Source organism: Pteropus medius, unplaced genomic scaffold (genome assembly GCF_902729225.1).
Source record: "Pteropus medius unplaced genomic scaffold, Ma_sr-lr_union100, whole genome shotgun sequence".
Lineage (NCBI taxonomy): Eukaryota > Metazoa > Chordata > Mammalia > Chiroptera > Pteropodidae > Pteropus > Pteropus medius.
Window position 1 is genome coordinate 13,547,460 of NW_024355205.1, and position 13,445 is coordinate 13,560,904.

General features: G+C 40.6%; 1 protein-coding gene across 9 annotated transcripts in view; it reads right to left on the bottom strand.

Annotated features, from left to right (window-relative positions):
* Nucleotides 1-9,643: 9,643 nt before the first annotated feature.
* Nucleotides 9,644-13,445, bottom strand: part of SCHIP1 (schwannomin interacting protein 1) — a 133,902-nt gene continuing 130,100 nt past the window's right edge. For 5 of the 9 annotated variants that reach the window (XM_039857446.1, XM_039857448.1, XM_039857441.1 and 2 more), the window contains 2 exons: nt 12,599-12,698; nt 9,644-10,282 (listed from right to left, as the gene is read on the bottom strand). In XM_039857446.1, the coding sequence (XP_039713380.1) occupies nt 10,274-10,282; nt 12,599-12,698 (109 nt within the window). In that variant the 3' untranslated portion in view covers nt 9,644-10,273. The remainder of the gene's footprint in view (nt 10,283-12,598; nt 12,699-13,445) is intronic. The other 4 variants (XM_039857444.1, XM_039857450.1, XM_039857443.1 and 1 more) reach the window with 3 other exon arrangements.

Here is a 13,445-nt window from a genome sequence, read left to right on the forward strand (position 1 = left end):
TCTGCATCATAGGGTTAGCAAGAAGGACCTAACTTTATTTCGGAGCTCCATCCAAGGTTCTGCTCCGATGGTCAGTAATAGAAAACCACAGACTACACAACAGGAAGGCCAACCAGCCTAAACTCCTTTTCCAAATGGCAGTGGGAACACACGGGACTTAGCCCAGAAGGTTCTGAGAATCGGCATTGTTAATCCCTATTCAGGAAACAGAAGATGGTCAGTTCACACCATGTGGGTCCTGTCAGCTTGGTAGATCATCTGACATATCTTGGATTCAATTCCTTTCCTCTTCGAGATGCTTATACTTTTGTAAGCAATTAATGGGAAGTTAGACCTTGAGCTTCTCATGCAAGTTCATAAAGCATATTAGGTTGTAATGTCTAGCAGGACTTTTAAGATACTTGCAGTCTTGAAAAAGACATGGAGTTTTAAGTTGCTGCATAAATCTAAGAACTTGTGGGGAAACTGGGTGGTAAGGGACTACATATAAAAAGAAATTAAGAGTAGGATTTCTCTATGAGATGGTGTTGAACATTCATTAATTAATTCATTCACTCATTCAACATATATTTACTTAGCTCCTATTTAATGCCATTTGCTGAGCTGGGTATGAAGAACAGAGATAAATGCCCTGCCCTGTTCTCAAGGAGATTTACTCTGTTTGCAGAAAGGCTATAACAATGACAATACTATACAATTACCCAAATGAGAACACTGTGGGAGCAGAGGAGAATAAACAAAAAATTCTTTCTAAGGAAGCAAAGGAAGACTTTCTAGAGGAGATGGCATTTGAGCTCAAAGCAGGGAGAAGGCATTTCCGGAATAAAGAATGTCATGTACGAAGGCCTGCAGCCAGGGAGAATTTAGGATCGACGTGGAGCTTAAATGACACCTGCTTGAAATCTGAGAGGGAGAGTGTCTAGAGTTAGGCTAGATGAGAAGACAAGAAACAAATTATAACAGCCCTTGAATATCATGCAGAGAATTTACCTTTTATCCTGTGGGCGATAGGCTTTCAAGACATGGAGTGGCACATGTCAAGATCAGATGTTTGTTAGAAACATTACAAGATCACTTAGCTATTTGGAGGGTAGATTGAGGTGACAGGACAGGGTCACAAGATTAGAGATGAGTACAGGCAGGACTCTTTCAGTCTTGACAGAAATCCAGCTTAAATTAGCATAAGCAGAATGAGATATGATTGGCTTCTGTACCAGAATGTCAAAGGGAAGATCCAACTTCAGACAAAATCTAAGAACTTATAGGATGTCCATCAGGGATTTCTCCTTCCCCTGACCATCTCTCAAATCTATTGCTCTCGTTAGCTTCCGATCCAAACTTTCCCTCCACATAGTAGACAAGATGGCTGCCAGGCTTTCATGTCTCCATTTTAGTATTCAAATATCGATTCCAGGGAAACTTCTTATTAGCTCTGCTGGGGCCACATGCACATCAATGAACCAATTATTAGTGGAGGGTTGGGGAATGGGTATTCCATTCTTGGTGACTGCCTAGGTCACTCCTGTGGTAGAGGGGCAGGCATCAAGTCTGAGAGCCCCAGGAAAACCACATAAAGAAAGAGATCCCCAAAGAAACCAGAAGAATGGGTATATGCACTGGCAATATACAGACTATAGCTACAACTGACCACAAGAGCAGAATTTGATATGAGAGTGGAAATATGGAAGAAAGGACAAACAAAAGAGGCTTTTTTGGGGGGGGGAGGGGTGGCTGTAATTGACATGAGACTTGATTTTTATTCACTTGATCTTCTAAAACAAAATAGACTTCTATCTTTAGCAGGTACCTGGATGCTGCCGCTGGGAGAAGATTCCAGGTGTTTGGTAGCCAAAGAGGGCTAAGAAAATATAGAGAGATAAATACATACATAAAATAGAGAGATAAATATATAGATAAGTAAATACATAGAGATATTTATTTGCTTATGATACCCTTCTTGGTTCCCCAAAAGAATTTGAGGCAACTTAAAGGGATAATACAGTAAACTAGGAATCACGTTACCCTAAGCTCTTATTCAATTTATCATAGGTGGGCTGCAAATTTACTTATTTGCTTCCTGGAAGCCAATGCAAAGAGAAAACATTCTGTGTCAAAAAAATTGCAATGATCATCAAAGAAACTTGACTATTATTGGTATTGACATCTGAAAGGAATATCTTCCCAGGCACTCATAAAGCTGTCATCGAGTAATGCTGCAGTAATATCATTCTGCCTATAAACATAATAATACGTTTTGTGGTGCTCTTTCTCAAAACGACTTTCAGTGGTGGCTAATGTCATATAGCTAAAACATTAGTTAATAGAAGTAATGATCTCTGTAACAAACACAGAATATTTTGAAATCTTAGAAAAGTCCTACAGAAGCCAGGTCAACCCAACTGTTAGATGAGTAGTTCGCATTTACTTAGCTGTGAATCCCTTCCCTTGGGGCACATGGTCCTTATTGTCTAATACCAAACTTGTTTCTATTGCTTGTATTCCCAGTCTGGTCCCTAAACGCATTTGCGTAAGTGCCCTCTGGAAGAGCTGTACAGAACCAGTGGTCCAACTCCTTCCTCCTTTATACAGCTCAGCCTCCCTATTAGCATACTTCAGATACTTCAGCGTCTTCTTTTCCCCTTCCCAGCTGCCTCTGATACTAGCTTTATCAAATACCTCCCCATTCTCCTCCAGTCTTCTCTGGGCAAGTACTTACATTCGCTCCTCTACTGCTCTGGGCTTTAGGACTGTAAAGGTAAAGCTATCAACTCCTAAAGACCTAGCACCCCCACTTGCAGTGTGGTGAGACTGGTCCATGTTTTTGGGTGGTTTGCGTGATGGGCCTGGAAACTGAAGACAAAGGAATTCCCGATGAAAATGCTTTCTTCTTGAGCCACGAAGCCTGCGTAACTTTGACTTGGGAATGACCGCTAGTCTCAGAAATTTGAAGCAGACCTAAGATTTGGCTTTCATTTTCTGGTGTGATGTGAAAGCAATGCTTCTGGCCTAGTTAATTGGTAGTAGAGGAAAATCCATGCAAGCACCTGAAATGAGAGCCATTTGTATGTAAACTTCCTGCTTTCTTTAAAATTCAAAATTTTGAAGATGAGCGAGTGTATTTGGCCTCAGTAAGAACAGAGGCTTCTAAGATACAAAATCAAGGCAACTGTGAGGTTTTAAAGGAGCGGTTAACTGCCTCAGATAAAAACCAACTCTTGGATGATTTTATAATACAGAATTCTTGACAATGAATATAATTTAGGAAGTGATACACATGTGTGTACTTTTAAAAAGAGGAAGTGGGCATTTGACTTTTTATTTGAGGGGATTGGGGAGGGCATTGTTTGTTAGTACTATATTGGCACATCAGCTATGCAAATCAGGGGATTCGGCTGATTATAAAAGAAACCAGAGAGAGACTAAGGCTTGAAATACAATTTAAATTTCAAAACTGTGATGATTTATCTAGGACATTTTCTTGTAGGAAGCAAATAGACAACAAATTTCAAATGTGGCCCATAAGGCATAATTCAAAACATCAATGTTTTATTTTTATTGTTGGGTTTGCCCTTTCCCTCTAAACCCCATTAATTTATATTTACTGAGTGATTCTTGCCTGTTTTGGGGAGGTAGCCCCAAAAAGAGGCTTGAGGAAACTCAAAAGAGGTTTTTAATTATTTACTTATTGCCTATGCAGTTCATAAAACCTGTTAGCCCCTTCAAGGCTGCTTTTGACAAATTCCCTCTAGGCCTCCTGACTTCTGGGGTGTGCCTGGCTCTTAGCTTCACCGGGTCCCACTACAATGACTGAGGAATGTCCTCATAGGAACCTGCAGGTCCCTAAAACCTCCGCCTTTCACAGAGGCTCCGCTCACAGAGGTGGCAAATGGGATCCAGGCACCAAAATGCACTGGAAGAAGCGGCTTGGCAAGGCCCACAGTGGAGCTGTGGCCGTCTGCATATGCTGACCCGGTTCCCTCGGGCCTCTTTTTGGACAGCACTTCCATTCTCCTCAGTCCTCACATTCTTCTGTCTTGCTCTTGGCCTCAGGTACAGGAAGCGAAAGCTGTTGTCTCCCTAAAGACCCAACCAGCCCACTTGGAGTGTGTGGTAAGACTGGTTTGGGAACTCCGAAAAGGTCCGTGTTCTGTTTCACTCCCACTCTTGATTTAGCCAGAACTGCAGAGAAATGGATTTATTACTCCCATACAAAACATCCCCACACTTAATTATTCCTCCCAAGGCATTTATTACTTCCCTTAAAAAATTACTTAGTCCGACAGAGTTGCCTGGTTGCATGATTCTCAATCTGATTTGCATCTGAGACAATGACACATCTTAAAACCAGCCTTCTTAAGCAGCAGGAACAAGAAGAGTCCTTCACATGACTGGAAAGAGGAGAGATGCTCTGTGATCAGTTAGATTCCTTTCTCCCCTTAGCCTGTAAAAGTCAACATTGCGTGCGCCTTTAACCCTCACATCTAAATTGCTCCCAAAGTGAAGTGTGCGGTCCCACTGTCTTTCAAATGTCATTTCTAATACGTGGGGATGCTCTGTAACCTAAAAAGCCCCCTCACAAGGTGAGACGACATGTCATTACAGACTGTAATTTCTACTGAGAACTAACAGACATCTGGAAGGAAGTAACTTTATGAGGCAGAAAATTAGAGAACTCACTTCCAGCCTTGTCTATGCTTTACCAGAGTCAGGATCCATGCAACTATTCTCAGCAAAGCCAAGGAGCAAATAAGGTATCGACTGAATATAAGAGAAAAGAGACTCTGGTAGTAAAGAATCACTGAGAAAGTTTGATGCCTGGTCTGGAGAATGAAACTAAAATTGCTTTTTCCATAAGTGTCACTTTTCTACCTTTGTGCTCTTGTACAGTGGTGCAGGAAAGTGCATCCAGTCGTTTTTAAAACAAGGGCAGTGTTACAACCATAGGCAAGGGCATTGTTTTAGAACAGAGAAATGTATGAAGAGAAGCATGCAATGGGAAAGAATTTCTTACAACCGATTAATTTCTCCTGGTGAATCGTTTCCTACCAAAGCTGCTAAATGAAAGAACTTTTGGATTCTCACTCAGAAATTAAGAGAACACTTTCATTTTGCATAGCCAGACTATTAATTCACAAATTATTTAATGTAATATTAATTTATACTGACAACGAACTATAAGCCTCAATTAAAATATCCTGAAAAACTCATTTCCCATCAACCTATCTCATAATGAATGTGTCATATCTTATTTAGGAAAAATAAATGAACGTCAGTACAAAAGGTAATTGCTTTCTCTAAGCATCAGAATTCAGCTGAGGTGGTAATAATCAAAGTATAGTCTTGAGGATTACAGAAACCCAAAGCTCATCCAGGTGGGCACCAAAGAAGTTTCTTGTAGTCACTTAATAAATATCTGTGTTTCTGGCATCATAATAAAGTCTGTATTCTTGTTTCCGGCATGAATTCTTTGTGACAAATCCCATTTTGACCCTCTCTTGTTTCTGACCCGATAGCTGAAGGAAAAGATAGAATGGGGACAGGATTTAAACTAAACTGAACAAGTCCACGAACTGAAAAAGGTAAGTCACTGACCTAGAGATGTTTTAGAGGAAATAGGTGGCACCTCTAGAGGCAGTGTGGTGGTTCAGAACATAATGTTTGTCTTCAGAGGCCTGGGTTTGTATTCTAGCTCTTTCTTAAAGGACTATGGCTTTCCTTGTTGAGGATTTGCATTAGTTAGGGTGGTGCTAGCTGTTGTAACAAAGAGATTCAATGCAGTATAATGGCTCAAACATAATCATAGGTTGTTTCTCACTTCTGTAACTGTCTGAGCAAATCTTGCTGGACAGCAGGCCACTCTCCTCCTGCAGTGGACTTAGGGACCCAGACTTCTTCCATATCGTGGCTCTGTTATTCTCTAGGTTCTTGTGATTGCAGCTGATATAAGAAGAGAAAGCATGGAGAAAGCAAACTACTTTTTCAAAGGCTTGGCTAAAATCAAGACATAGCACACCCACTCACGTTCTATTGATGAAAATCAGACATGGGTCACATCTAAATGCAAGGGGGTGGTGGGTGAGAAATGTAGTACCTGTTTAGCCACAGGGACAACTCTATAAGCAGGTTGCAAAGCATTGTGTTTTATGTGATCCCATCTTTGCATAAACAAATCGAAATGTAGTTCCTGTTTAGCCACAGGGACAACTCTATAAGTGGGAGGCATGACTTTTAGCAGATGGCTAGTTATATCTGCCATTGGGCTGTTTAGTCACTGACAGCAGAGATAATAATATTCTGTGGAAGGAAAGTCTCTGGATTGTAGATCAAAACTTCAGAGAGGTGAGGGACTTAAGGAAGAGTTAACCAGTCATGGAAAATCAAACTTGAGAACAATGAGACTAAGTCTGACTGAAAGTCAGGCTGAGAGGCTCGTCCCTCAGCGGAGAGTGGGAGTGTAAAGAGTGCCACCAGTCAATGAAAGTGTCAAAAGGGCAGGTCCCAATGACCATAGAGTTTTTCTTCAGGAGAAGACTCTCTGCTTGGTTCTGTACTGAAGGCTACAGTTACAAAGATGGCTGAGGTTTGCCTCACCCCTCAAACAGGAAATAGAGAAAAAAAAAATCTGTATTCAGGAAGCAGATGACGATCCTTGGAGGCTCTCTCTCTTTGTGTAAGTGACGCGGAGAGGGTTGGGGGCAGGGGGAGAGAGAGAGAGAGAGAAAGTTATGTCAAGGAAGTGACACCCATACTCTTTAAAGATAAAAATGAATTTGCGTTTGTCAGACAATAGGGGTTGGTCCAATTTTGTTGCACAGAATCAAACTTCCCTGCAATGGCTTCACCTGTTCTTCCACATTTTAATTCGCTCTCTGTACTCTCAAGTATCTAAACATAATACCAAGTAATGATTAAAGAAAAAATGAGGTTATCACAGAATAAAAGCACAAGTAGGTATAAGTACAAGCATATTTACTGCATTACTATTTTTAGTTGCAGAAATAGGAAAAGATCCTCAATGTCCACCATTTATTAAAGGGAATGGCTGAATAATGTATGTTCCATCATACTGGGGGTGACTATACAGCTGTTAGGAAGAATGACTTAGATCTGTAACGTACTGTCTGCAAGGATGTCCATGGCTAAAGCAGGTTGCGAAGCATTGTGTTTTATGTGATCCCACCTTGCTATAAACAAATCAAAACGCAAATCCTATATGTGTGTAAGAATACATTCCTAGTTTTAACATTGATATTTGAAGGAGGAGGGGACTCGAAGGTGGAAGTTATTAACTTTTCCCTTAAGCATGCTTTGTAAACTAATGATTAATAAACAAGGAAAAACCCACAAGGGTGTGTTAAATCTCAGACACTGGTAAAACACAGAATGATTCCTCCACATGAATCCTGGTCATTTACTTCTCCTTTCAACAATTATTTATTGAGGAGCTACTGGGTGCCAGGTACTTTCATGGAGATTATTTTATTTAGTTGTTAGAATAATCCCGAGAGCTTATATACAGGTGAGAAGATAACATATAGCTTTATTAACTTGCTCAAGGTCAAATCATTAGGAAGATGGTGGTGTCAGCTTTTGTGCCCAGTTCTTTCTGGCCCCAGAGCCCGTGTGCTCTTGATTGCACTTCGCTCTCTTAAAACTGGGAAGGCAGGTGGCCTTATTTTTTAGGTCAGTTAATCTAGCATTCTAACAAGCCTAGTGAAGGGCCCTACTTTTAAGTATGGAAGGGTGATCTAGAGCACATGAGAATCCTGTTGTGATTGATCCCAGTCCTTGCCGAAAAATCTAAGCAATAGGACGGGAAAGACCCAATCTTGAAAGATGGGTGAGTCACGTGGTGACATCTCTGCCAGGGCCAGAGAAGTGTGAAAGGGACATTGGACGCCAAGTGGAATCTTCTTTAAGGATCTCTAGATGGTGAGAACTACTCTACCTTTAGTTTGTTTTTGACCCTGGAGGTGTTTCCAGGGGTCTTTGTGATGTAATCTCACTGGTCTTCCCTCTCTTTTTAGTTATAATTATGGACTTCAAACAACTGAAGAGTTTAGAGGCCCTGGGTTTCTTCAGAACACGTTTCTAGCCAGAGAGATTGCATTGCTTAAGACAAAGAGAAAATTCATTTCTAAATTTTTATTGAAATTGGCAATTCTGGCAAAGACTTAAAAAATTAAGACCATCTTTCTTGGTGGGCTGTTTTGGCGTCATCACTCCAGGTTGTGGATGTCTCTGGAGGTTTAGGTCACACTGCTGCTCTTACTGGGCACAGGCATTTTTTTATAGCATTCTTTCTAAGTTAGCTCTCCCCACAAGTTCCAAATTAATAGGAATACATTTCAATTAGAAAAATACTAGATACTAAGAAAATAGTTAAAGAAAAGCTAAAAAGGAAGAAAGTCTCAGGTAGTTGTTCTCAACATTAGTATTACCTAGTGGCCTTTAAAAAAACCCCGACGTCTAGGGCACACCCTGGGCCAATTAAATCACTATCTGTGGGGGCGGGACCCAGGCCCCAATGGTTGCTAAGTTCCCCAGGTGGTTCCACTATGCTGCTAAAGATGAGAACCACTGCTCGCTGACCAACATTCTTACCCAGCTGAAGAAGCACAGGACCAACAGCTGTGCCTGGATCCCTGGGACTGGGATCAACCCTGGAGATGACAGCTGGTACAGGACTTCAGGGCTGTTAGAGACTGCCAGGCAGAGAGGACTTGAGGCCCCATCCTTTAGTGTAGTGGGGCGTGCACAACCTGCCACACATCCTCACACACACACACACTCTCTCATTTAGCCAACTCACAAAAGCGGAAATACACTTATGGGCTGCTTTATTTTTCTAAATAAAAATAACTTGATTGAGTCCCATAAAAATGATTAGTGTTAACAATTTAAGATTATAGAAGACTATGAAAATGGGCCACTCTTACTTAAAATATCTAGCTGGGTATTTTCAAGAAAGGAAAATGTAGACAGTTGTCTAAACATCTATATTCAGATTACATCATGGACCTTAGAGTGAAACCTGGTAGTCTGTGGGTGGTTCTGGAATGTTGATTGCTCATCTCTGTCTTAGTTTGTGGTTCCCTAATACCTGCCTCAACATTAGCTAATTAAATTGATTTTCTGAAGCTCTCTACTTATTGGGGAATAACTTGGAATCTACTTCTTTAGACTTGGCATTTTTTCTTCACGAGACTAATGAAAGTGGTTAAAACCGGAAAAATGGCAAGAGCTGGTCTTGAGCAAAGTGTAAATGTAAGCTTAGTGTGTTCATGTGGCAAACTGGTAGCTGCAGTTTTGACGTAGTAATAGGCTCTGATAAGACCAGCAGCATTTCAATGGTATAGCGCTCAAATTCCAGATTGATAACTTCGAATAATAACAGAAGTGCTATTTCTGCTATGTTGATGTCGTCTTCTTTGGATCACTCACCCACACGCCCTCAACTCAGACACACACACTCACACACGGGTCCCCAACTTCCTGCAATTTGCTGTACTGCTTGTCCTCATCCTCGGGAGCTCTGTACTTTTTCACTAATAAAAGCTTCCTGGCGAAGAATTTAGTTGGGGAAGAGAGAAAAAGAAATATGGCGAGTGTACGGCTTGCTAGTGAGCAAAAAGACATATCATATGAAACAAAGTTTTAATTTTTATTTTACATATTTATACATAAAACTTTCAAGGAACCCTCTGAATCCAACAGAATGTTAATAGCACATCTAAAGATGAACTTCAGGTAGTCAACATTCACAAAATGTTGAAAACTGATTAAAATATACATATTACGGAGAGCTACAACTTCACTACGAGGCAGGCATGTATTTTTTGACTTGTATAGCACCGTCATTTACAGTTCTTCGTTAAAACTACAGTGAAGAATGAAAGTAGTCAATGGTAAAATACTGCTCCAACTTAAAATCTCTAAACAAATAAAAATAAAGTTGAAACTACCCTCTTTTATTAACCATGATTTGTGGTGGTGTAAGTACTGTACATTTTTTTTGTAACAATATTTTATTAAAATGCCTGATATTTAGTGGTACAGTAAAAAATTAAAATAAATTAAGAAGCAAAGGCCAATCACTGGACGTTAAGCTTCAAACATTACCAATGACTAACACTGATGTGTGTTTCTGCGCCACCTTTAACAACAGCATTTTTACAACCACAGAAGCAAAATAAAGTCTAGCTTGTCCTCTGGTTGGATGGCTTCTTTTCACTTTGCAGGCATTTTTTCTGCCATGTGCTTCTGCTGGCTTTCAGCATGTCTGTAAAATTAGTAATACAATTGTTTAGTGCTAAGAAGAAAGATTCAAGGTGCTTTCCAATCAACAGCTAAAACATCCTCCAAACTGAGGTTCAGAGCTACTCAGAGTGAAATCAAGAGAAACAAGAAACAGTTCTTAATTCCAAGAGATTTGCCCTCTTCGATTTTTATATTCTATATGTGATTCCTTTTATTTAATAAGCCACTGGATTCACCTGGGATTGGCAGACGTCACTTCCTTTGAGAAGAAAAGTGCTTTGTTTAAAAATGAAAAGCGATGTCTCTGGGATTATTTATCCCACAAAAGTTTACTATGTGAAGGCAGGCACTGCTCTGGTGCGAGGGGTTTGGGGTAAACAGACAATAAGCTCTTTGTTCTCACAGAGCATATATTCCAAAGGAGAGAGAAATAAGGAACAAATAGCAAACAAATAGCGAGCAGATAGAAAATAAGTGCCAAGCAAAAAGTCAAAACAAGGTGGTGGGACAAAGTAACCTTTTGACTGCTTCATCTAAACACACCACACACACACAGACACAAATCTAAGTATTAACAAGGCTTCCGACAACTCTGAAACCAGTTCCATTCTTACAAAAGCTCATGTCTTCCTAACAAATGGTAGGCCTTTGTGAATGTAAAGATTTTCCATGTTTTCATACTCTTCCCCGCTCTCAATCAGTCCCAAGGGTACGATCGTGGCAGTGAGGGTAGGCGTAGGGCGAGGTGAGTCTTATTCATCAAGCCCTGTTATGGCCTGTGAGCCCAAAAGGCTGGCCAACCTGGCACCTGGCTGGTGGAGACAGAGCGGGAGGAATTGGCCAAGCTGCTTGCTTACATTACTTGAGTTAAATGTCTTCTCAGGGAATGGTAGGGTCTGAAGGCTGCAAAAGACAAATGTTTTGAAGGAGGATTTTAGGAAATTATAAATTTGTCAAGAGAAAAGTAACTCAGGATATGGTTTCTGGCTGTAATCAAAGGATCGGGGCAGTTTTCGTGTGCTGCCCTGATTTGGGTAGTCAGTGACGTCAAGCTTAACTCATTGGTTTTATGCACAATGTCTCACATCTATGGAACAGGGAAGACAAACCACAAATATTTTCAGAAATAGGGAAGTGACAACAGTGTCCTTGCCACATTCGGCAGCCCACAAATAATTGATGATATTCATTTAACAATAAAAGAACTCAAGAAAGAGATATCATCAGCTCTTCTATTCCTAAAAAAAAAAATTATACCCTTTAGCAGACCACCTGTTTATGTGTATAAAAGAACCTTGATCATATTCACAAAGTAGCTCATGGGCCTCATTTAAAGGCATTCAGCTCAAGAAATATTTTGATGCCCAGTGAGCTGAGATTCCACTGTAGCTAATTAAATTATAGTTCTTACAGCAGTTTTAAAATACGTATCTGTGTGTGCACGTGTGTGTGCACAAATGCTTGTCTACACACAGCAAGGGTTTTCTCTGAGAAAGAAGGAAAAAACAGATAGGAAACAGCTTTGTAAAATACTGAAAACTGGGTGTTATTTTAAGACATACATACAAGGGTGAATTTTACTAAAATTTTAAACAAAGGAGGGTAAAGAGTTTCTGTCCATAAAACTAAAAGATTTTCACATCGACTATTTATACCAAAGTCCTTATTAGGATTTGTTTTACTCAAGCCCCACAGGGACACCTTTTTATGAACAATCATTTTTGAAGACCTACTATGTACCTGGCAGGCCCTGTCTTAGGCTCTGGGGACACGCCAATGAAATGAAAATGGTGTCCTCTCTGCTTTCAGGGGGATTACAGTCAGGTAGAAACAGACGGCAGACAAACAAATATAATGGAGTATGATTTGGCTCCACATGGGAGGAATGCCATGTTGCCAGGAACAAAGGAAGAGGGTCCTACCCCAGTCTCAGCGTCTTCGCCAAAGAGGTGTCATCCAAACCACCCGTCCTCCTTTGGCTGCACACTGAAACCATGTGGGGAGCTTTAAAAACTCCGAATGCCCAGGCCACTCCACAGAATGTCTCGGGGTGAGATCCAGGCATCGATAGTTTATAACGCTCCCCAGGTGGTTCTAACGTGCAGCCAAGTCTGAGAACCTGATCTGAACTGCCCCCCTGGAATGGTAGGAGTTGGACAGGTAAAGAGCAGAGGTGAACAGGACTTCAGCAGTTCCTACAATCATGCTCTCAGCCCTCTCGGATCTGGCTGCAAAGCTCTGGGACTACTACCCTTAGGGATATTTAAGTATCCTCAGTTTCTCCCATGAGCAAAGTAATATTCTGCAGCCGGGACTGGACACAGAAACTTCTCTCCACCTGTTCCAATTGAAAGGGTTCCTCCAACACCTTTAAATTAGTGACTCCTCTCCTTTTAACTCCATGCTTCTGCCTGCCCTGCTTCCCAAGATCACACCATCTGAAAGGTATAAAAAAAAATACACTATACACCTAAGTAATAGCTTAATCCTTTGAGAGATGGGAGGAGCCTCTCAATGTCCTCCCAACAACGAGGAATGCCAGTGCTGCCTGAGGGGCAGAGAAAAGGTCTCTGCTCTCAGGAAAGTCACAGAATTTACCAAAGAGTTTAAATGTTATTCAGAAGATGCAGGTCCTGGTTGTATATTTCACTACCGATTTCCCAAAATTTTAATACCTGTATACAAATTTCTTAGACTAACAAAAAGGGGGATGTCTTGTGGATGTTGGTGCAGTGCCTGAATACATCTGTAGATGGCAACAGTATTATTCGAGTGTTACTGTGATATTTCAGGTATCGGCAAATATGCTAAGAAGATGCAAGAAAGCCTTCTGGTGTTTTGTTTTTCTTTTGTTTTTGATTTTTTTTGTTAGGGGGTGAGGCAATGTAATACTCAAAGCATACAAAACAGAGTGCTGCCTGAAGGTCTTTAAAAAAAAAAAGCCTAAATATAGTTCTGTGGCATTTATTTTGCTACCAAAACTATTTTTATAACATTGCATTTAGAAAAATATTTTACCCAGTTTAAAAAATATATATATTTTACCACACTGAGAAGAGGTCCTGAGAGCATTTTCACTACATATGTTTTCAAGCTTCCCTTGGACGGTTCTGGATCATGTGGTTAACTCCTTATGTTATTGTAACAAGCTGTGTTTTCTTCCCTTGGGGAGCCTTCTACTCTCT